This window comes from Phascolarctos cinereus, unplaced genomic scaffold (genome assembly GCF_003287225.1).
Source record: "Phascolarctos cinereus isolate Bilbo 61053 unplaced genomic scaffold, phaCin_HiC Scaffold_4;HRSCAF=312, whole genome shotgun sequence".
Classification (NCBI taxonomy): domain Eukaryota; kingdom Metazoa; phylum Chordata; class Mammalia; order Diprotodontia; family Phascolarctidae; genus Phascolarctos; species Phascolarctos cinereus.
Window position 1 is genome coordinate 292,997,607 of NW_027555847.1, and position 21,542 is coordinate 293,019,148.

The 21,542-nt window shown below is 34.9% G+C and overlaps 1 protein-coding gene across 3 annotated transcripts in view; it reads left to right on the forward strand.

Moving 5' to 3' along the window:
• Positions 1-21,542, forward strand: part of SKIC3 (SKI3 subunit of superkiller complex) — a 116,891-nt gene that overhangs the window by 43,636 nt on the left and 51,713 nt on the right. For all 3 annotated transcript variants that reach the window (XM_021008782.2, XM_021008772.2, XM_021008788.2), the window contains 16 exons: positions 38-141; positions 585-711; positions 1,631-1,810; positions 2,090-2,214; positions 3,014-3,267; positions 4,389-4,491; positions 8,714-8,890; positions 9,452-9,596; positions 9,731-9,809; positions 9,897-9,958; positions 10,066-10,122; positions 11,695-11,763; positions 11,850-11,924; positions 12,704-12,845; positions 19,855-19,948; positions 20,890-20,967. In XM_021008782.2, coding sequence (XP_020864441.1) covers positions 38-141; positions 585-711; positions 1,631-1,810; positions 2,090-2,214; positions 3,014-3,267; positions 4,389-4,491; positions 8,714-8,890; positions 9,452-9,596; positions 9,731-9,809; positions 9,897-9,958; positions 10,066-10,122; positions 11,695-11,763; positions 11,850-11,924; positions 12,704-12,845; positions 19,855-19,948; positions 20,890-20,967 — 1,871 coding nt within the window. The remainder of the gene's footprint in view (positions 1-37; positions 142-584; positions 712-1,630; positions 1,811-2,089; positions 2,215-3,013; positions 3,268-4,388; positions 4,492-8,713; positions 8,891-9,451; positions 9,597-9,730; positions 9,810-9,896; positions 9,959-10,065; positions 10,123-11,694; positions 11,764-11,849; positions 11,925-12,703; positions 12,846-19,854; positions 19,949-20,889; positions 20,968-21,542) is intronic.

Here is a 21,542-nt window from a genome sequence, read left to right on the forward strand (position 1 = left end):
TAGTTTTATGGAATTAATAGTGTATCTCTCTTTCTAGATTGTAGAAGAACTTCTTTCCTCTAACGGTAACCTTGCTTCGGTCCATGCGCTGGAGGCACTGTTACATTTTACCAGAAAGGACTATCCAGAGGCAGAGAAAGGGTAGGGACACATGGGTGGCACACAGACCAGTTTAAAAACTTGTGGATTTGTACAGTAGCCATGTTTGTGTAAATTGATCCTTTCTAAAGTTCTCTATTTTTTTGGATAATTTTATTTTATATATATCTAACATAGTTAAAATAACACATTGTGGCTTTTTAATGTCTAATCAAGTTATCATAACATATTCAGTAAGCAAGGATCGTGCATGTATCTTTACTTTATTAACTAGCACAGGTTGGGTGCCAGAGTATCAGTATGCTTTTAAAGTATTTTTTCTATTTAAAAAACATATTATTTTGCTAGGCATAAATTAATTTCAGAAATAATGTGTTGGGTTTATCTGGCACTTTAGAATTTATGCTAGCATTCACAATGTCAGTTATGAATGTCCAAATGCACACATGTACGTTCTACAACCTCACTTTTTTCCTTTTTCTCAGATTTCAGAGGGCTCTTGACAGAGAAGCTGAGGTTGCTGATTATTATTACTATCTTGGATTAACATATTGGTTCATGAGTGAAGATACAAGAAAAGACAAAACAAAAGCTCTTACCCAGTTTTTGAAGGTGAGAAAAATACTTATATCCACTTTATATGATACAAGTATGTATTGCGTGTCTCATGAATAGTTTTTAAAAATGATGCCTTTTCTTTCTGTTCACTTATTTTTGAATATATTTCCTCCAGTCAAACCTCCCCTTGTAAGATTTAAAAAGAAAAAAAAAACACCACAGTAAAGCAAAGCCAAACAACATGATAGTTGTTTCATTGTTTTTTGTTAATGCTTTATTGTGACAGACGTCTGAAGAAATTTTAAGTATTAAGAAAAGAAAGTGCTTTTTAAAAGAAATTCACTGAAGGAGACTGAGAATTAACCATTTCCCCTCCCCTTCCAAAATGTAGTTTTTAGAATGTCTCCCCTTTAATAATATTGCTTTACTAGTCTAATTGACTTAGAACAATAGAATTATTGCACTAGAAGAGACCTTGGAGAGAGTATCTGCCCTCTCATTTTGGAGACGAGAAGCTGAAGCCCTGAGAGATTTTAACTTGATCTTGGTCACACAACTAGTTAGAGCCCAAGCTGAGACACTTGACTCTTCTCCAAATGATCTTTCTGCTGTCCTGTTTAACTCCTTAATTTTCTGAATTAAAACCAAACCCTTTCCTTGATTGCTTTTTAACACTGAGAAATCTTGCATTCTTTTCTTGAAAGCAGAATAGTTTTCATGATTTTATAATTTTTAAAAATCTTGTTAACTATTGTAACTTATGTATAGGAAAACAAGTATTTTCTTGATTTTTTTTTATCACCAAGCTGTCATGCTTGCTTTAAATCAATCCTTCATAAAATGACATTTAATCATTTATTTTATATTCAAATATCAGGTTACTACTATCATCTGTTTTGCACATATTTTTGAAAATGACACTTCCAAATATACTTTACTATTTATATTTTTTCTATGTGTTTTTTATTTAAAGGCTGCAAAATTGGACTCGTACATGGGTAAGGTTTTCCACTACTTAGGACATTATTACAGAGAGGTAGTCGGAGATAAGAGCAGAGCCCGGGGGTGTTACAGAAAAGCTTTTGAACTGGATGAAACAGATGAAGAATCTGGAGCTGCTGCAGTTGACTTAAGTGTGGAGCTTGAGGACATGGTATGTCTTCTTTGCCTATTAGCCATTTTCTCCATAGTGCCGTGAGTATAATTACATACACTAATTTGAACAGCTGTAGTTATCTTCATTTTGCTATAAATTCATCTCATCAGAATGTTTTTACTGTGACCTTGATATAGCTATTTATTTTAATAGCATATCAACATAAAATTTTTAAAAAGATGGGGAAAATCTGTTATTTTAGTAGAGGAATACATTTGAGAGTTTTACACACATATTTTTAAAAATGATAACTATGACTGATTTTTTTTTCATTAGGACACTGCTTTGGTTATCTTAACAAGAGTAACTGAAAAGGCAAGTGCTGGAACAGCAAAATGGGCTTGGCTTAGAAGAGGGCTCTACTATTTGAAAGCTGGTCAGCATTCTCAAGCAGTGGCTGAGTAAGTGGTCTTAAATTTTACCATATTCAGACAATTTAGTGAGATAATTTGTTTTCTAAGTATTTAAGGCTCTACGTGGAATATTTGGGGTATGGTGGTAACAGCAAGGTCCTAATGTCATATGCATAAAAAAAGCCCTCAGTAAGTTTTTGTTGTTTTTATGTTCATCATGTGAGGATTTTTCTTCACTGTATCTTTCAGCAAGTTGTTTAAATGAGAACCTTGCATAGTTGGGTCATAAGTTCACCTGTCATTTTGCTTAGTCTGGCCTGCAGAGTAACAGATTTTATTTGGAGATAAAGTGATTATTGTTTTCTTCCATTACTTAAAATTCTAAATGCTTGTGTGGAGGAATTGTTCATGTAAATATTGAAATGTGATGAAATTATTACATTAAAAATAATGGTTAGCCTAAAATGTGAATATTAATCCTGTTGCAGTATTTTAGAATTCTGTATTGAAAAGTGAGGATTTGCAAAACAAGGTAAATCAAACTGGATAAATTCTATTGAGAGGTCAGAAAGCTGGAGCATCATTGGATACAAGATGTCAGGATTGTAAAGAGGGATCTCTGTGGAAAAGTTATTACAGTGCTAACCTGGTCGTTCTAAATTACAAGTGAATTATCTTTTTATAGTACCTCACAAAATTTTAGAGGATATGAATATATGAGATTTAGTCAAATTTGTAACTTTTCAAGTTGAGGTGTTACTATATTATTATATTCTCCTTATGTGTTATATACATGTAATATTTACTTATATTCTTAGATTTTGAGACTTTTTCTTAAAATCTTTAGTTTACAGGCGGCATTAAGAGCAGACCCAAAGGACTTCAACTGCTGGGAGTCATTGGGAGAGGCCTATTTGAGCAGAGGTGGCTATACTACAGCTCTGAAATCCTTTACAAAAGCCAGTGAACTGAACCCAGAATCTACCTACAGTGTGTTTAAGGTTGCAGCAATACAGCAGGTCTTAGGCAAATATAAAGAGGCTATAGCTCAGTATCAGCAGATCATAAAAAAGAAAGAAGATTATGTACCTGCCCTGAAAGGTAAACATTTACATTTTAATTGCAACTCTAATTTTTGTATTATTAAGCAGTAAACTTTCATTTGGAAAGTTAGACATTGCCTTTGTTACGTTCTAATCTGAAAAGATTTCCATAATCAACAAATAGCATTTACTAGTCAGAAACAAATAACTATGTATAGTAAAATCCTGTTCTGATATAGTTGCCCTAAACTATGTTACTTTTATACCCCAACCTCTGCTTTCTAGGGGAACCACTTCACACACTGGAAGAATTAATGTTAAGGACTCTTCATTATGTTGAGTTAATGCAGCAAATGCAGTTTTTCATGGTAGGACACTTAGACATAGAGAACTCTCTTTTTTATGATTCAAATGAAGTTTACATTTAGGTAAGCCATCAACATCTCAAATGTTAACACCTTCAAAGTTAAACTTACTATATATTATTTTTGTAGTCATATCTCAAAAATTGCAAGACTTGCTATTTTGTAATAAGCTTCGGGGAATGTATTTTGTATGTAGGGTAGCGCAGTATTCAAGAGTCCGTAGAATAGGGAATCTATTTATTTTTAAGACTTCCAGAAGCATGTAAACCAAATTCTTATCAATTTTGACAGAAAATAGAGCAGACTATCTATGTATAATCTAGAATTTTGATTGATAGGACGAGTATGACTTTTTTTTTTGTAAGTAAGACCTCTTTATACTATCTGTCCTTTTTTTCTTTGTTTCCCTGAATGGAAGACAACCAGATCAGAATTAACTTAGGCTTTGGTTTTCACATCAGCATCATTTACTGGAAAGGCCTGTTCCTTTGTAATCTTTCAAATAAAGGTATATATGCTAAAAGAATTATTAAATTAAATTATATATGTATATATTTGTAATTACTGATGCCACTGCATACATTTACTGACATCTGACATTCTTTAGTAGGATATGGGCACCACAAAAAACTTAAAAACTACATTAAGCAGAAATTATGGAATTATCTTGAATTTTCTAGAAGGTATATTTAAGAAAAAAGCTCCTGTGAAAATGACCAACAGTGTTCAGAATTTCCATGAATAGTCAATGAAATTATAATGCTACTGTTTTATATGAAAACTTACATTTAAATTCACGCTTCTTTGCTTTCAGGTCTTGGTGAGTGTCACCTTATGATGGCGAAAGGAATGCTGACTGATTACCTTGATGGGAAAGCTGTGGACCACATTGAACAAGCCTTGAATTACTTTACTTGGTGAGTATTACAGGTTCCAATGAGTTGCTTGAGTTAATTTTGCTGTTTTTCTTTTTTTTAAATTTCAGTTGAACTTCAAGTCCAGAAAATAAATTTATGGTTTAAGATGAGACAACAAAATTGCTATTTTAATTTGGAATAAAACAGTAGTTCTTTGGCTAATTTCAATGTAAAATCAAAAGTGCAGGAAAATGCTTTGTTTTAAAACATTTTAAGAGATTTTAAACTTTCTTTCTTGCCCTTAAAACAACCAGTGAAGCTTTTAGTGATTCACATAGCACTTTATATTTTCCAAAACTGTGAAGCATTTTCTTAATATTTTACTAAGATATTCTAAAGAAAAACTAGACGGGAAGGAGCTATTTTAGCTTAGTTCCTATTTTTAAAAAGTCTGGTGCCCTGCACAGAATAAGCACTTAATAAATGTTTAAAAGGACTTCTTAAAAAACAACTCCTTAGTAATCAAATTTAAATATGTATATTTTTGGTTTTAGAATCATCTGATAACTATAGTAATTTGTCAGTACATCAAGGATCTCTGACTTTGTCGGTGGAGAGTTCCCACATTGATGAAGATCTCGGCCCACCTATAACTTAGTAGATAAATCTTAGAGAGCTGCCTGAAGCTCAGAGAGGTGACTTGCCCATGGTCACACAGCTAGTAAGTGTCAGAAACATGATTCGAACTCAGTCTTCCTGATTATTCACTCTGCCGTGCTACCTCTCAAATATTAAATGATAATGCTTTTATTTGTCTGCAATTTTATTGTGAAGTACTTTCATATGTATTCTCACTTGTATAATTTTCTTATATAGTAAAGATAGGTTTGATTATCCTGAATTTTAATTTTGTTCAATTATCTTTTATGCCAGAAATAGTTGCATTCGGCTTGAGTTCTAGTGTAAAGAGTAATGACATGCAACCAAACATTTTATGGGTAGCCTGTGAGATATGTCCACTAGTGTGTATATTTTCAATCTTACTAAATAAGCATATTGTAGAATAAATCGTATATGCTATGCATATTTCTTTATGAAAATTTTATTTTTTCTCATGGTCTGCATAGTTGCATTATGGTATAGAAAGCACCCTGGTTTCTTGAAGATTACACCAGTGGAATATAAGCTCTTGGCAAATCCTTCTACGTGGGAAAAGCCCTAAGTCTGAAACTAGGGGAAGAATGCCTAGCTAAATTCAGAGTCTTCTTATTAGAAGTTTGGCCACCAGATGATTAGTTTTTTTTAAACCTTAGTAACTCATGAAACCACCAACCAAGCCGTTCTAGAAGTGCAGCATTTAAGATGTGAGAGACCTCAGACCATATTTCCTGAACAACAAATCCCCTCTACATCATATTTAACTGAAGTGTAACAGTATCTCCTGATGCAGCCATTTCAGATTTTGGATTGCTCTAATTGTTAGGAAGTTTATTCATACCTCATGCCTAGATTTTCTTTGCTTCTTTCAGTCCTGGTTCTGCCCCACGTAGTTAAACAGAAAAAATACGTTCCCTATTTGTAATAGACTACTTTTCATGTAGTTGAAAACTCTTGGGTTCCAGGGTTGTGATTGCTATTGTTAAAGGAAATACCAGCCAGCATGAAGTCACAGATCCTTGAAAGATACATATCACGTTTTCCATTTTTGGAGGATTTGGCATTTGGAAATTTTAAATCTCTGTTTTTAGTAGTGCAGCTTTTGGGTATATTGATTAGTAATGTCCCTGCTAGCTGGATAGCAGTGTTAGTGCTCACTGCATTAGAAACTTCTGAGCCATGTAGGGTAGCACAGTATTCAAGAGTCCATAAAATAGGAATATATTCTAATAATGTAAAACATGCTTTGGGTTCAATTTTGTTAATCTGTTTTACATGTAGAAAGAGAAATTTTGAGAAATAATATAAGGCTTTAAATCATGAAATTGGTTAGAAAAGAGATACTATATTAGTGTCCTATAAGAGAAGGGAATCTGAAAAATTTGGATTGTATTTAGGAGATAGAAATGTTTGATTCACTGGTTAGGATAGATTTAGTATTTTTTGTCAAAGACTTAAAAAGCCTACATTGAGAATATAAAACATCAGAGGCATTTGTTGTTGTTGTTCAGTCATTTTCAGTTGTGTACAAATTTTGGTGACCCCTTTTGGGTTTTTCTTGACAAAGATATTGGAGTGGTTTGTCATTTCCTTCTCCAGCTCATTTTACAGATGAAGAAACTGAGGCAAACAGGGTTAAGTGACTTGCTCAGGGTCACACAGTTATTAAGTGTCTGAGGCCAGATTTGAACTCAGAAGATGAGTCTTCCTGACTTCATGCCTGGCACTATCTACTATGCCACCTAGCTGTCTTCAGGCATTAATGAGAAGCATTAGAACTCACTTTTGCATGTGTATGAAAGCATTCATCTTTCCCTTTTTCTTCTTTGCTTGCTCTTCCTCATCCTTATTTTTGCTTCTTGCCTCCTTTCCATTCTACTTCAGAATTACTTCTTTGAATAGAGCAACAAAAACTCTGAATAAGAGGTTAGGGAAAACTTCACCCTGCGACTTCTCTAACTTGTTAATTATTTCTGCACCTGGAACAAAGGGAGAAATAGTATAGGAGGAGGGCACAGTTTGGATGGGTGCTTAATGGTAATTTTGAAACTCTTTTAGCTATATTTCTGTCTCTTTCATTGTAGCATAGCAGTTTTGCTCTGTATAGTAGCTGGTATAATGCTACAACAGATAATATGCTTAATGATTTTATGTGGTGGTAGTGTGTTTTTATAGAGCTAACCTCTAATTTTAATCTCAGTTGTTTTTTTTTTCTGATCGCTTAAATTTTTTATTGTTAACATAACTGCTAAAGATGTGTTAGGCAAAAATTACTTTATGTAATTCAGAAGGTATTATTTTCTATGATTTGCTAATAAAGGAAATAATATCTCACATTTGTATAGTACTTTATCATTAACAGGGCACTTTTATACATACATATTTCATTTGAGACTCAAAATGACCCTGTGAATTAGATTGTGGAATTTTAACTTCTTTATAGATGAAATTAAGGGTCAGAGAAATGATTAAATTTTGTTTGAGATTATTCAGGTAGGAAGGAGAAGAACTTCGACTGAAATTCAGGTCCTCTGACACCAAAGCTAATGCTGTAGAATTAAGACTTCTAAGAGAAGTAAAATTTGTGTCCCTGTGTATTGATATCAAATCCATTAGGTCTCTGAAGAGATAAAGTTGTTATTCCCTCTTTTCTTCTGTTTCTCTTTGTTCTTTGGTTTCTTTTTTGTTTTCAAGTTATCAGTTTTAGAAACTTAGACAAAAGAGCTTCCAATCTTCTTTCCTGCTGAACTTCCCAGTAGATTTCCAGTCCTGACAGCTATAGCTTGTCTTATTTCTCAGGAAATCAGTGAAAAATGTTGTTTGGCTGGACTCCATCAGCAGAAAAGGCTATGAAAAATGTTCCATCTGCTTGTCCATCTGCCAGTACCGTAGCTGTTTGCAATATCTCATTGCCTGGGCTCTTGCAGATTAAATTGCCTTGTTTTTATTCACAAATCAGTTTTTCTCAAGTGGGGGATTGAGGAATGGAGGTAAATTGCTTAATTGAAAGACTGGTTTTCTCCTTTAGCATTTCTGTTTACCTTTGAATTCATTTACCTTTACTGGTAGAAATAACAATAGATAACAGGATTTTTTTTTTGTCTTTTGATATGCTGTATCTCATAACAGAGATCTCTTATTCTACTGCATTCAGATGAATGTATACCACGATTTTGTGGTCCACCTTATCCATTCAGGGGAAGTTCTTCTGTGGCACTGTGTGACAATCAGTGTATTTCAGTTTACAGTAAAAAAAAAATAGAGGTGAAATCCTTGTTTACTGCTGTAATAGAGCCTAGCATTAAGCTCTTTACTAAGAACTTCTTTAAAAATCTAATATTGGAAGTAAATTGTCCTGGAAAATTCATTGGTTTGTGCCTATTAGGTAGCTTTCCTGCCACTTTTACAGAAGGAATTATAGAGGAAATATACAGATATGATTTTGGGTAGCCCTTAACATGTACGCAGGAGGTAATTTACTCAAGTGAAGAAGTGAGCTCTTAATAAAGTATTCACAGTACCTAATGGAAGAAGTCACTATTACATATGTACTGTCTTTTTAAGTTTGAGAGAAAAACTTGATATTTTGGGAAATATTTTAAAGTAATTGCATTTTTCCTTTTAGGGCTCTCCAGTATCGATCTGATGTTTCCTGTATTTGGAAGCTCATTGGAGATGCATGTACCAGTTTACATGTGGTTTCATCACCTAAAGTGAATGTAAATGTTTTAGGAGTCCTTCTTGGTCAGAAAGAAGGGAAACAAAAATTGAAGAAACATGAGCTTCTCCATCTAGGGGGAAGGTAATTACTTAATTTTTTGGACCAGACCTGTGATTTTATTGGTTTAGGGAACTGCTGGTGAGAAAGTTCCCTCTAACTGTAGAGATTGGAACCTGCTTTATAATTTATGTTCTGAGAGGGTTGCCAGGGGAACTGAAGGGGAACATTTGATATGTGTCAGAGGCAGGACTTAGACCTAGGTCTTCCTTTAAGACCTGCTGTCTTTCCACTGCTGCCTCTAATTTATTCCTTATGTCTTAAAATATTTTACTTTTTTTATTGCTACATTTTGTTTTGCACAACAAACACTTCTCAGCAAATACCCAAACAAATCCTCCCCTAAAGTACTTCTTGAAAAACAGTTAAGCCAAACTGTAAAGTGTGATTGCAGCTGATGAAGCATTCCACTTTTCCTTTGTAGTTTCTGAGTTGTTAACAGAAAGTTGTTTTAAGTATGTATGCTTAAACTTTGATAACTAGTCTTAGAGGAAAGTAATTTACCAATAGTGTTGTCAATAAGCAACATACAGATTTAACTAAGCTGCTCTGTTGTTAAAATAAAATCACTTTATATTTTTGTAGATGCTATGGCCGAGCATTAAAATTGATGCCTACAGCTAATACATGGTGTGATCTTGGAATTAATTATTATCATCAAGCACAGGATCTAGCAGAAACCAGAAGCTGTGTGAATGAACTTAAAGAGTTATTGGAGAAATCTTTACATGTATGTTATTGAGACTCTTAGGAATCAGCTTGTTATATTGAACAAGGATATTGATATTTGCAAATAAAAGTCCATTGATCTTGACAATTTCAATGGAAGTAATTCCAAGAAGTAAAATGTTTTTGTCTTTCTAGTGTCTGAAAAAGGCAGTGAGACTGGATAGTAATAACCATTTGTATTGGAATGCCCTTGGTGTGGTTGCTTGTCACAGTGGTAAGATTTAAGTAATATTCGATCACATTAGAGAATTATTTGTTCATATTCATAAAGCTCACTTAAATCAAAACCCATATTTTTCAGGCATTGGAAACTATGCACTTGCCCAACACTGTTTCATCAAATCAATCCAAGCTGAACAAATTGTAAGTGCAATCATCACTTGAGGGTATTCCAGAATTTTGCATTTTTGTTTTTCTGAGAAAACTGTATAGCAAAGCAGATTAATTTTCTTTTTTTTTTTTTTATGCAGAACTCTATAGCATGGACGAACTTGGGAGTTTTATATCTAGCAAATGAAAATATTGAGGTAAAATTTTCTTTTTTCAGGGGCACCAAGGGGAGGTAAACATTAAAGACCTAGAAGCATTTTCTGTTTGTACATTGAATATCAATAATTAATTACTTCATGATATTTGTACTTTTTATGAAACAGATTGGGATTCATTTTTTCAGTGGTATTACACCTGTACAGTATTATGTACAGTATGATGTAGAGGAGGGTGCCCAAGGGCAGCTCACTTAACCTCTCAGTGTCCCAGACAACTCTAAGTTGTATGTTTCTTAATCTGCAGTGATGCTCTCTACAATGATGAAATCATAGTTCTTGACAGAAGCAAAAAATGTACCTGACAAGGTTCTTGATAAAGATTAATTGATAGAGTGATACTTCAACACTTTATACTTCAAAAGACCTAGGATTTCACTTGGTTCAGGTACTTCTTCCATAGATATAGGCCCCATCCTGTTCATAGAGTGAAGTGCTGTCACCAGAATATTTATCATCCTTTGGTTAATGATAAGCGTTTCTGAACTTGCTTCTCAGACAACAGAGAGTCAAGCACCAGGCCTGCTCATAAAACGTCCAACTGGTAGGATTTAACCTGGAGCTTATGCTTCACTAATGTAACCAGTGGCCACCTCTGTGTCATCATGAGGCATCAAAGTAGAACTGTTGTGGAGAATGAATTGAAGCAATACTGTAATGTTGATGTAATGGTCAATCTTAGACATGATCTTGTTCTGTAAATACATTTAAAAAGTTATTTATTTTTCCATTACTGTTTCAGTGAAAAAAAAAGTTTGTCCACTTGAAGTATGTCTTTCTTAAATGTCTTCATTTGTGACAGTAATTTTATAAATTCCCATTCTTATGGAAATGTAGGCCTACTGCGGTCTTGGAAAGAAGGGCAGAATATTTTTATAAATTCAGCCATCTTCATTTTCAGCCAGCTTTACTTGGATTACTTAGCTGTTGACTTCAGTAGGTGTTAATCCCTCTACAAAGCCACTACTTGATTTGGCATGTTTGAGCTTTTACCCATGAGAAAATCAGAGACTAAAATAGCTGAAGTGTTAATCGGTCATATTTCCAAGCTTTCTCATAAATCTCTAGATGGTGTTGTGCATTCACAGGGTCTGCTGTAGCTCATAAACCAGATTGTTAACATTTGCCATTCCAGTTAGGTTAAAGGTAAAGGGTATATACTCATTTAATCCCTTTGTTTAAAGTTTAAGGTAGGAAGAAGTTAGTGGATGATGAAGAGGGCTCAGACTGTTTTATAGTTTGGTGCTCCAGCAACTTAAATGTTCTCTTGTGAGTGAACCTGCGTCTTGGTCCAAGAACTAGGGTATCTATGTACTATGCATAAAAATCACCTTTGTAGACGGTGAGAACTAGCTAAAGAATATAAAACAGTATTTGCTACTAACAAAGATGGTTCTGGACAAAGTTGGGTTTTTTCCTCCCTAATAACAGCAAATTTGATGACATGCTTTGCTTAACTCACTACTTCATTTTAGCATTATAGTTATTACTCTATTTAGTCCCTACAGGAAGGTGAAACATAATATTTAATGGTGTTTTTATGTACTTTTATAGCAAGCTCATGAAGCCTTCAAAGTTGCTCAGTCCCTTGATCCATCTTACTTAATGTGTTGGATTGGGCAGGTAAGAGATGAAAATTCCAATTATATCTTTATTGTATTTTAGAGAATAGGTTCATTTGTTTAAGAATCTTAATTTTCCTTCTGTAGGCTCTTATTGCAGAGACAGTTGGAAGTTATGACACGATGGATCTCTTTCGGCATACTACTGAACTCAGTATGCATGTAAGAATTAGCATTTTTATTTTGCATTAGTAGTGAAAAAAACAAGTACTGTGCTTCTTAATAAAATAAGTGATGGAGCAGAAATTTAATATGACAAAATATTGGAGGTGGTGAGTATTTATTAAAAATTTTATCCTAATGGGAACATAACCAGTCCTCATTAAATGGAAGTCTTCTCATTTTTGTCTCTAGCTATTAAGATATTGTGATTAGATAGAATAGATAGAATAGCAACTCTCATACATAGGGAGATTCTCATAAAAAAGCGACAAAATTGTAAAGCCCAAAGGCCTTTTTGTTTCTCCCTAATTCTTTTTTTTCTGTTTTTGAGGGTGTTGTAAGAGTGCACCTGTATCTCCCTAATTCTTAAATGAATTTTGTTAATATTACTGTTGAATTTTATGTTAATATTACTATTGATAAGTAAACTGTACTGTCATGCTGAACTGTACTGCAGAGGAGATAATTCAGTCTTCTGGATGGGACACCGCTCTCTGTATATTCTTCATGACTGCTACTGTGCATTCAAGATTGGAGAAAGAATTTTTAAGTAATTTGACCAATTATAATATTCTGGAAATTAGTTTGTGCTTAGGTGTGTTACATAGCAATGAAACTTGATAACAATTCAATTAAGTTTCATGAAGAACTATTTTCTTCAAGATTTAGAGAATTTTCTAGAGTTAATTGAAGTACATTATTTAACATCATAGTTTTTAATTACATGATTGTTAACACCAGGTCCAATTAAGTAGATGTCTTTTTTTTCCACCTTAAAGACAGAGGGAGCAATAGGCTATGCATATTGGGTCTGTACAACATTGCAAGATAGGACAAACAGAGAAACAGAGCTGTACCGCTATAATATCCTCCAGATGAATGCCATTCCAGCAGCACAAGTTGTTTTGACCAAATATACAGGTATTATAAAGTTTTAAGTTACCACTATAAGAATTATTTTCTTTTGATGGTACTTAGAAATAATCATGGGACAGTGCCCTCTTGCTGTTCTTTTATTTTTATTGCTTAGTGAATTACTGCATAGTGGATAAAGTGATTTTTGTAACTGAATGTAAATATTGGGATGCAGGGTCTTTTTTCATAGATTCACTGAAAGCATCTTTGAGACAACTTCGGAATCAGACAGGACAGTGGGAGTAATATGAACTTCTTCCTTTTCCAGCATGGTTTTGATTTTCTTTCTAGATCTCTGTATTTTGAAAATTTTTCATTCCAGGTGATTTGGAGATTATGAGTGTTAGGAATGGTACCATCTATTAATAATATCATCATCATTGTTACTGTTCATCATACAGTAGGGTATATATTGCATTTGTAAAATACAAATATTTGTTAAATAGCTAAAGGATTCTTTAATTGTAAGTTAATTTGTGTATTTTAAATATTTGTTCAGTTTAAGGATCTGAGTTATGCATATTTGGCTTAGTAGGGGAGAGAGAATAAACATTTAGACAGTGTCTACTTTGTATCAGGCACTCATTGTGCTAAGTATTTTGCACATATCTCATCTTCACAACAACCTTTCAAGATAGATGCTGTTATTATCTCCATTTTATAGTTAAGGAAACTGAGGCAAACAGGTTAAGTGATTTGTGCAGTGTCACACAGCTACTAAGATTATGAGAGTGGATATGAACTCAGGTCTTCTGACTCTAGGACTAGCGCTGTATTCACTTTGCCACCTAACTGGTTTGATTATAATATATTATTGTAATATTAACCAACTGGTTTAGTTTTTATCTTATTTTTTTCTGAAGAATGATTAAAGTCATATTTTTATCTAGAGGAAAGTGACCCATACAATTGTAGAATTGCATAGTTACAAAAGATCTTGCAAATCACCTAAGTGTAATTCAGGCCTGTACAACATGCTGGCTGCTGGTGGCCCATGAAAATGTAGGGTTGCCACTATGCCCTCTCTTTTTGTCACGTGACATGTGGCAACCAACCATCACTGCTCTGTCTCTAGTCTAACCTATCTGTGGCTGAAGAAGTTTACAAGTTGTGAGGGTCTGGTCTAATCCCTTCATTTGCTTTTACAGGTAAGTAACCTGGTGTTGAGGGAGGTTGTTGTCCTACCCAAAGTCATACTGCCCTGAAATGGGCTACCCTGTGACTTCTGTTCAATGGTGTTAGTTCTGTCCATAAGAAACAAACAAGGGAATTTCATGTAAAATGTTTGAAGATAGCATTCATATTACTTCTTAGGCATCTGTTTTCTAAATTAACCATCCCTAATTCTTCCAGCCTATCTTTTTATGATATGGTTTCGAGTCTTCCCAATACTGGCCTTTCTTCTAGATGTGCTTCACTTTTCAATAGCCCTTCTAAGAGGTGGTGCCTGGAAAAAGACACTAGACTCCAGGTGTGACATGACCAGATGAGAGTGCATTGGGATCGTCACCTCCCATGCGTTATATACCAAACTTCTATTCAGTCAGCCCAAGATGAAGTTAGCCTTTTTTTTTTTGGTTGCTGTTTTGCATGTTAACACATTTTGAACTTATGGCCATTTAGAACTTAAAGTTCTTTTTCAGAAAAATTGCTTTTTATCTATGTCTCACCCAACTTCTTACTTACACAGTTGATTTTTAAAAAGTAAATGTAGGACTGAACTTTATTCCTATTAAGTTTAAACTTGAACTTAAAACTGCTTGTATCTGAACCTACCTGTCCTATCATTCAATACACATAGCTTTGTGTTATCCGTAAAAATATCATGCTGTTAATTACTTTGCTAAAATCCAGATATTCTATGTGTCTGTCATTCTTGTGATAGGTTATTAGTTTGGTAATCCTTTCAAAAAAGGAACTAAAATTACATAAAATTTGATTTTTTAACAACAAAAGAATAATTAAGAAGTTAGGAAAATTAATGATTCTTAGAAATAGCATTTGCCAACAGAGTAAACAAAATTTAATACACCACCTACCTGGAACAGAGGCAAGAACCAGCCAGCAAACAAACAAAAAACAAAAGCAACTATCCCCAAATTTATGTGGTCATGCCTTTTCTTTTCTTTTTTTTTTCTTTTTTAAAATTTTATTAATTTATTTTGATTTATCAACAATCACTTCCATGTGCTTTTGAGTTTAAAATTTTTCTCCTCCTTCCTCCCCACTACCCTCCCCAAGGTGGTGCACAATTTGATATAGGCTATACATTTACATTCTTATTAAACATATTTTCTCATTAGTGAAGTTGTAAATAAAAATTAAAACCAATAGGAGGAACCATCAGAAAGAGGAAACAAAACTCAACAGAAGAGAAAAAAAAGATAGCGATTCAACTTTCACAGTTATGACTACTATCTGTGTCTTTTTCTCCATCCTTTTTTCCCACTGTTTATGCTTTGCTTTCTCCTTTTTCCTTTCCCTCCCTCACTAGTGTTTTGCTTTTGACCACTACCTCCTTCAGTCTCTCCTCTCTTCTGTTATCACTTTCCCTTTGCCCTTACTGCTTCTTTCCTCCCTTCTATCTCCCCTCCCTTTTCTTTCCCCTTTTCCCTCCTACTGCCTATCGGGCAAGTTAGATTTTTATACCTAGCTGGTTATGTTATTCCCTTCTTGAACCAAATCTGATGAGAGTGAGGTTCAAACAATGCACCCCCCCTTCCCTCTGCTGTAATAGGATTTTCTGTCTTTTCCTGTAATGTAATTTACCCTTGTCTGCCTCCCCCTTTCTCAGTACATTTTCTAAGATCAGACTAATCCACTTACTTGGATCCATTTAACCCACTTGATTAGATTTTTTTTTATCATTACATCAAAGTCAACTAATATCCACCCCCTTTATGTATACTCCTTTAACATGGTATAATAACAATACAGTTCTCAAGAGTTGTAAGTGTCATCTTCCCTTGTAGGGATGTAAACAGTCTGCCCAATAACATTTTGTATCTTTCTGTCCCGTTTACCTTTTTATGTCTTTCTTGAATCTTGTACTTGAAGATCAAATTTTTTGTTGAGCTCTGGTCTTTTTATCAGGAAGGTTTGGAAGTCCCCTATTTCATTGAATATCCATCTCCTCTCTTGAAAAATCATGCTCATTTTTACAGGGTAGTTGATCTTTGGCTGCAATCCAAGCTCCTTTGCCTTATGGAATATCATGTTCCACTCCTTGTGGTCTTTTAATGTAGAAGCTTCAAGGTCCTGTGTAATCCTGACTTTGGTTTCATGATATTTAAATTGTTTCTTTCTGGCTGCTTGCAGCACCTTCTCTTTCATCTGGTGATTTTGGAATTTTGCTGTTATATTCCATGGCGTCGTCAATTTGGGTCTCTTTCAGGTGGTGAACTGTGTATTCTTTTTATGGTTATTTTACCTTCTGGTTCTAGGACTTTCTGGGCAGTTTTTCTTTATGATTTCCTGAAAGATACTGTCCAGGCTCTTTTTTTCATCATGATTTTCAGGTAGTCCAATGATTTTTAAATTGTCTCTCCTGGATCAATTTTCCAGGTCGGTTGTTTTACTGATGAGGTATTTTATGTTTTCGTCTGTTTTTTCGTTTTTTTGTTTCTGTTTGACTGATTCTTGCTCTCTCACAGAGACATTAGTTTCCATTTGTCCAATTCTAGTTTTTAACAGATTGTTTTCTTCTGTTAGTTTTTGTACTTCCTTCTTCAGTTGGCCAATTGTATTTTTAAGGGATTTGTTTTCTTCAGTGTACTTTTTTTCCAGTTTGCCAATTGTGTTTTTTAGGGACTTGTTCTCTTCAGTGTACTTTTTTTCCAATTGGCCAGTTGTGTTTTTTAAGGACTCTTCTACCTCTCTCATTAGATTTTTAAAATCCTTCTTGAGCTCTTCTAAGAAGGCTTTTTGGGCTTCAGACCAATTCATATTCCCTTTTGTTGTTGCAGATGTGGGTTTGTTGACAATGTTGTCCTCTTCAGAATTTGTCTTGATCTTCACTCTTCTTGTGATATGAATCTATGGTATGTTTCTTTTTACTCATGGTTTCTTTATTCCCTGGCCTTTAAAGAGATTGAGCTCTTCTGCTGGGGAACAGAGGGCACTGACCCAAGCTTCTTGTGTTGGGAGACTAGGTCTTGGTCACTGGCTTTGTGTGCTGGGCCTCTCATGTTGGCAATTGGAGGCTGTAGGGTTCTAGCAGCTTACCTCATGTTGGGCTGCAATCAACAAGGCTGGAACTTTCAGGCAATTCTAGGTTGCCTGCTTTTCCTTTCCTTTAGCTTTCTTCAGCTCCTTTTAGATGGGTGTTGCAGGGTGTTTGTCTGTCTGGGGCCCCTTGCCATGCGGCCTTCCTCATTTCTGCTAGTGCACTGGGAGATTCCTTTGAGGTATCCTGCCAAGGCACCTGGTGGTTTTCTGAGTTGGTTTCCACTGGTTTCCCTGCCCTCACTGAGGCACTTGGAGGTCCAGGTTTGCCTGTTCTACCACCTGGGCTTCAGGATCTCCTCCTGGTTGACAGTTGGAGTCTGTAGGGTTCTGAGAGCTTACCTGGTGTTGGGTTGGAATCAGCAAGGCTGGGACTTTAGGAAGACTCCAGGTTGCTTTCTTCAGCTCCTTTCAGATGAATGCTGCAGGCTGCTTGTCCGCCTGGGGCCCTTTGTAGTGCTGCTTCCCTTATTTTTGCTAAGCACTGGGAGACCCATTTGCTAGACTGCTACACTGCTGTTCCTTGTCTTTCTTCTAGTTCAGCTGTTTCTAGGGGCTTTTTTTTTCTGGGGTGATATTTTCTGGGTTTTCAGAGGTTCTGTGCCTTTTATTTTCAAGAGAGCCTCTTAGGTGCTCACTATTTTCAAATGATAATCTTGATTATCTGTCTGTAGTGAATGAGAACTGGGGAGAGGGCCTGTGGTTCAGTGATGGTATTGAATAATAATACCTGAAATAATAGCCCCCTGCTCTGCCTATTGTGAGTACTTAGAAGTATTTGATGAATTGAATTGACAGTCTGATAACAAGGGAGAAAATAAAAAAGTAGAAGTGAGAACTCAAAATACAGGAATTTTAGAGCTACTTAGGATCATAGAGTCATACATTTTAAGCTGGGAGGGACCTTAGAGGTCATCTAGTCTACACTCATCATTTTATAGAAGAGGAAACTGAAGCCTGGAGAGGTCAAGTGGGTTGTCCAAGATCACTCAGGCGCTATATGCCAGATCTAGGATTTGCACTCAGATCCTCTGTCTGCAAATGTACTTTGTCCTCTCTACCATCCTGCCTGCACACAAGGAAATGAAGTAGCTCCTGATGCTGTCACTACATTGTAAAATATAGACTATTCATAATGATAACCTGAGCCATCAATAGCAGTTTTAATATGCTGTTTTAGAAGTCAGGGAAGTACATCATCATCATTATCAGTGCTTAGCACTGGGACTGCAAAGTTAAAAGCATTTATTGGGGGAGACAGCATGCAAACAGCTTTGTACGTACAAGCTGTATGTGGTCTAAGTGGAAGGTAATTGCAGAGGGAAGACAGTAGTTGTGGAGGAGACAAGGAAAGGCCTTGAAGAAAGTGCCATCTGAGCCGAGTTGAGGAGGCCATGAGAAAGAGCATTCTAGGCATGGCAGGGGCTAGCCAGTGACCAAGGAGTTGGGAGATGGGAGTGTCATGGGAGAAACAAGGAGGCCAGTGTTGATAGATTAGAGTATGTGAAGGAGAGTAAAATTTAAGAAGATTGTAAAGATAGGAAGGAGCCACTTTTTTAATTTAAGAAGATTCTCTTAAGAAATGATGTAAAGCTTAAAGCAGTAAATCTTTGCCTATTAATGACAATTGGATGTCCAGAATAATTTATTTCATAGAGGTCTGGATAGTTGAGTTTTTATTTTTCTTAATTATGTATTATAAAGAGCTGATAGACATGATTACATATTTCAACTTTTGCAATGACAAATATGTTTCTGTTTCTTCATTGTACCTTAGTGCAATGCCTTAGTAATGTCTTTTGGCGTTAGAAATTTAAGGTATAGCACAGATAAGTGCTTTAATTTTTGTTTGAGTTCTGGCATACATCATTACTATTAGATTTTTTTTCTTCAGAGACATGTTAGAATAAAACCTTTGAGGGAAATTGTAGCTAAATTTAATCATGGGAGGGGCAGCTAGGTGGCACAGTGAAGAGAGCACCAGCCTTGGACTCAGGAGGACCTGAGTTAAAATCTGGCCTTAGACACGTAACACTCACTAGCTGTGTGACTCTGAGCAAGTCACTTAACCCCAATTGCCTCACCCAAAAAAAATTAATCATGGGAAGGTTAAAGTGATTCACCCAAAAAACAGAGCTTCCTTCCAAACAGGACAGATTTTAAAAGACTGGTTTCAATGTGGGCTAGAGTTTCACATTGTTACTTTTAGAAATAAAAATGCATCAGTTTTAAACTTTAAAATAATGTAACTAAAGATTGTAGTATATAGTGTATATGTAGTATGTAAACCTGAATTTGGAGTTAGGTTACATCTCATTTTGAGTCCAGCCTTTGACACCACTCATCATGGCACATAATTGGGCAAATCCTACAGTATCTCTTTTTTTTTCTACAATGTCTCTTAAGTTACCACTTCTCTGTAAAATATCAGAAATAGATGTAGTATTTAAGTGACTGTTTTGAGGATCAAATCCGATAATTTTTATGGAGCATTAATAGTCTCAGGTGCTATGTAGATATCCATTATTCTACTGTTACATATTGTCCAATAAATTGAGCATTGACTGGACACTTTATATTAAGGACAAAGTTAGGTTGGTATCTTGATGGTGCTTATAACTAAGTGGCACTATAACTTGGATACATTTATTATGAATTCTATTTCAGATGAAGTGACTCACTGGGGTAACAATTTTTAAAATCAATATAAAAGAACTTTGAATTGGGGTCTTTGCAAAATCACCAAGGGTTCATGAGGCACATATAAAGTATAGGCATTTGTGTTTTTCAGAAAGAATTCAGAATTATGCTCCAGCTTTTACAATGTTGGGTTATTTAAATGAATATCTACAACTGAAGAAAGAGGCAGTTGACGCATACCAAAGGTAAAATATATGTGTAACATTAATTGAGAAATAAAAATATTCTTTATTTCCTCATTGGAGTTAATGAACCATCAGAGCACCTAGTATAATAGTAATGCTTGTACTAAATAAATGAATGTTTTATAAAATTTCCTAATCTTTCATCATATGTGAACGTATTTCTAAGGATAGGAAAGATGGAAAGTTGGGTTTTCATGTACATATATGGTCTTGATTCCACTATATGATTTTAAACGTTTTCTTTTTAGGGAAGTCCATGGTTTCTATATAGTTGCTGATATTTCTCTGTAGCTTGGTCTGCTTTGTAAAATGAATTTGTTCAATCAGTGAAGGTGGAAGGAGCACCAAAAAGTATCTTCCTGATAACACTATAGAAAGACCTGAAGTAATCCACTAATCTTTGAGTAATATTATTACCTGTATATTGTGAGAGGAATGTAACTTTTTGTTCATTTGTACCCAACAGAGGCACTTTAGTAAAAGAAAAAAAAATCATTTTTACCTTAACTTCATGATATGTATTATAGTGTTCCCTTTATTAGATGCATTTATTCCATCAGAGAAAGAATCGCTTAGTTTTACCCTCTGAGAAGCCGTTGATGGGCAGCTAGCAGCAGTTTAAAGGAGTAACCTCTAGCTGGCTTAAGAGGTTGTATAATTACCAATCCTGGTTTGTTGTTGTCTAGGTAACGGTAATGGAGATTGATGATAAAGCCACATTCTAAGTACCCTTTTATGCTGCTTTCTACTTCTATAGACTCTTTCCCAATTGCTATTGCCACAGATCTAGTACCTACACAATCACAATTTAAAACTACAGCTCCCTGAGAAGTCACCCTGACTTACTTTCCCAGCCTATGTAAATGGATATAGTTCACAATGAAGATGAAAAGAATATTATTACATGTAGATTATCTAAAAAATTTTTCTCTTTTGCCAAGGGCAATTTTATTACTACAAGATGAAGAAAAACAAGAAATCTACAATGTTACAGTAAGAAATTATGGGCGCTTGTTATGGTAAGCACATTATTTTCCATCAGCTTTTATGGGGTCAGTTCTTATTTTTATCTCAAAAGCATTTTATGAAATTTTCAGTGAATTCATTATTTTAAATGGAAATGTTGTAAGCATTTTTTTACTTTAAAAAATTTTTAAATATGATATCCTATTTTTGAAATTTGGATTTGATCCCAATTTGCCAAAACTTTTTAGTTTAATTAAACTTCGTTTGGAATAGTTTCCTTGCTTCCAGTTGGCGTGTTGGGAACAGAATATGTCACTCCCTTACTACTCTTTGGAATGCTAAAGAAAAAACAAAATTCTTTATGTAGTTATTCTCCAGATTATGAATATTTGAGTCTCAGATTTTAGCTTTGCACATGACTCTTGTTTTCTACACACCCTGAGACTTCTCTGAACAACAGCTGAGGTGTTTGAGATCAATGGCAATGCCTCATAGCCCATTTAGGAACTTTCAGACCTCTCCTAGTCCTCAACAAGCAAATTCACTTTCTTCTCCGTGAAGGAGATCATGGATGCATCATGTTTGTCCTTTCCCATTTTTCTTTTGGTTTTTACTGCTGATCAGTTAA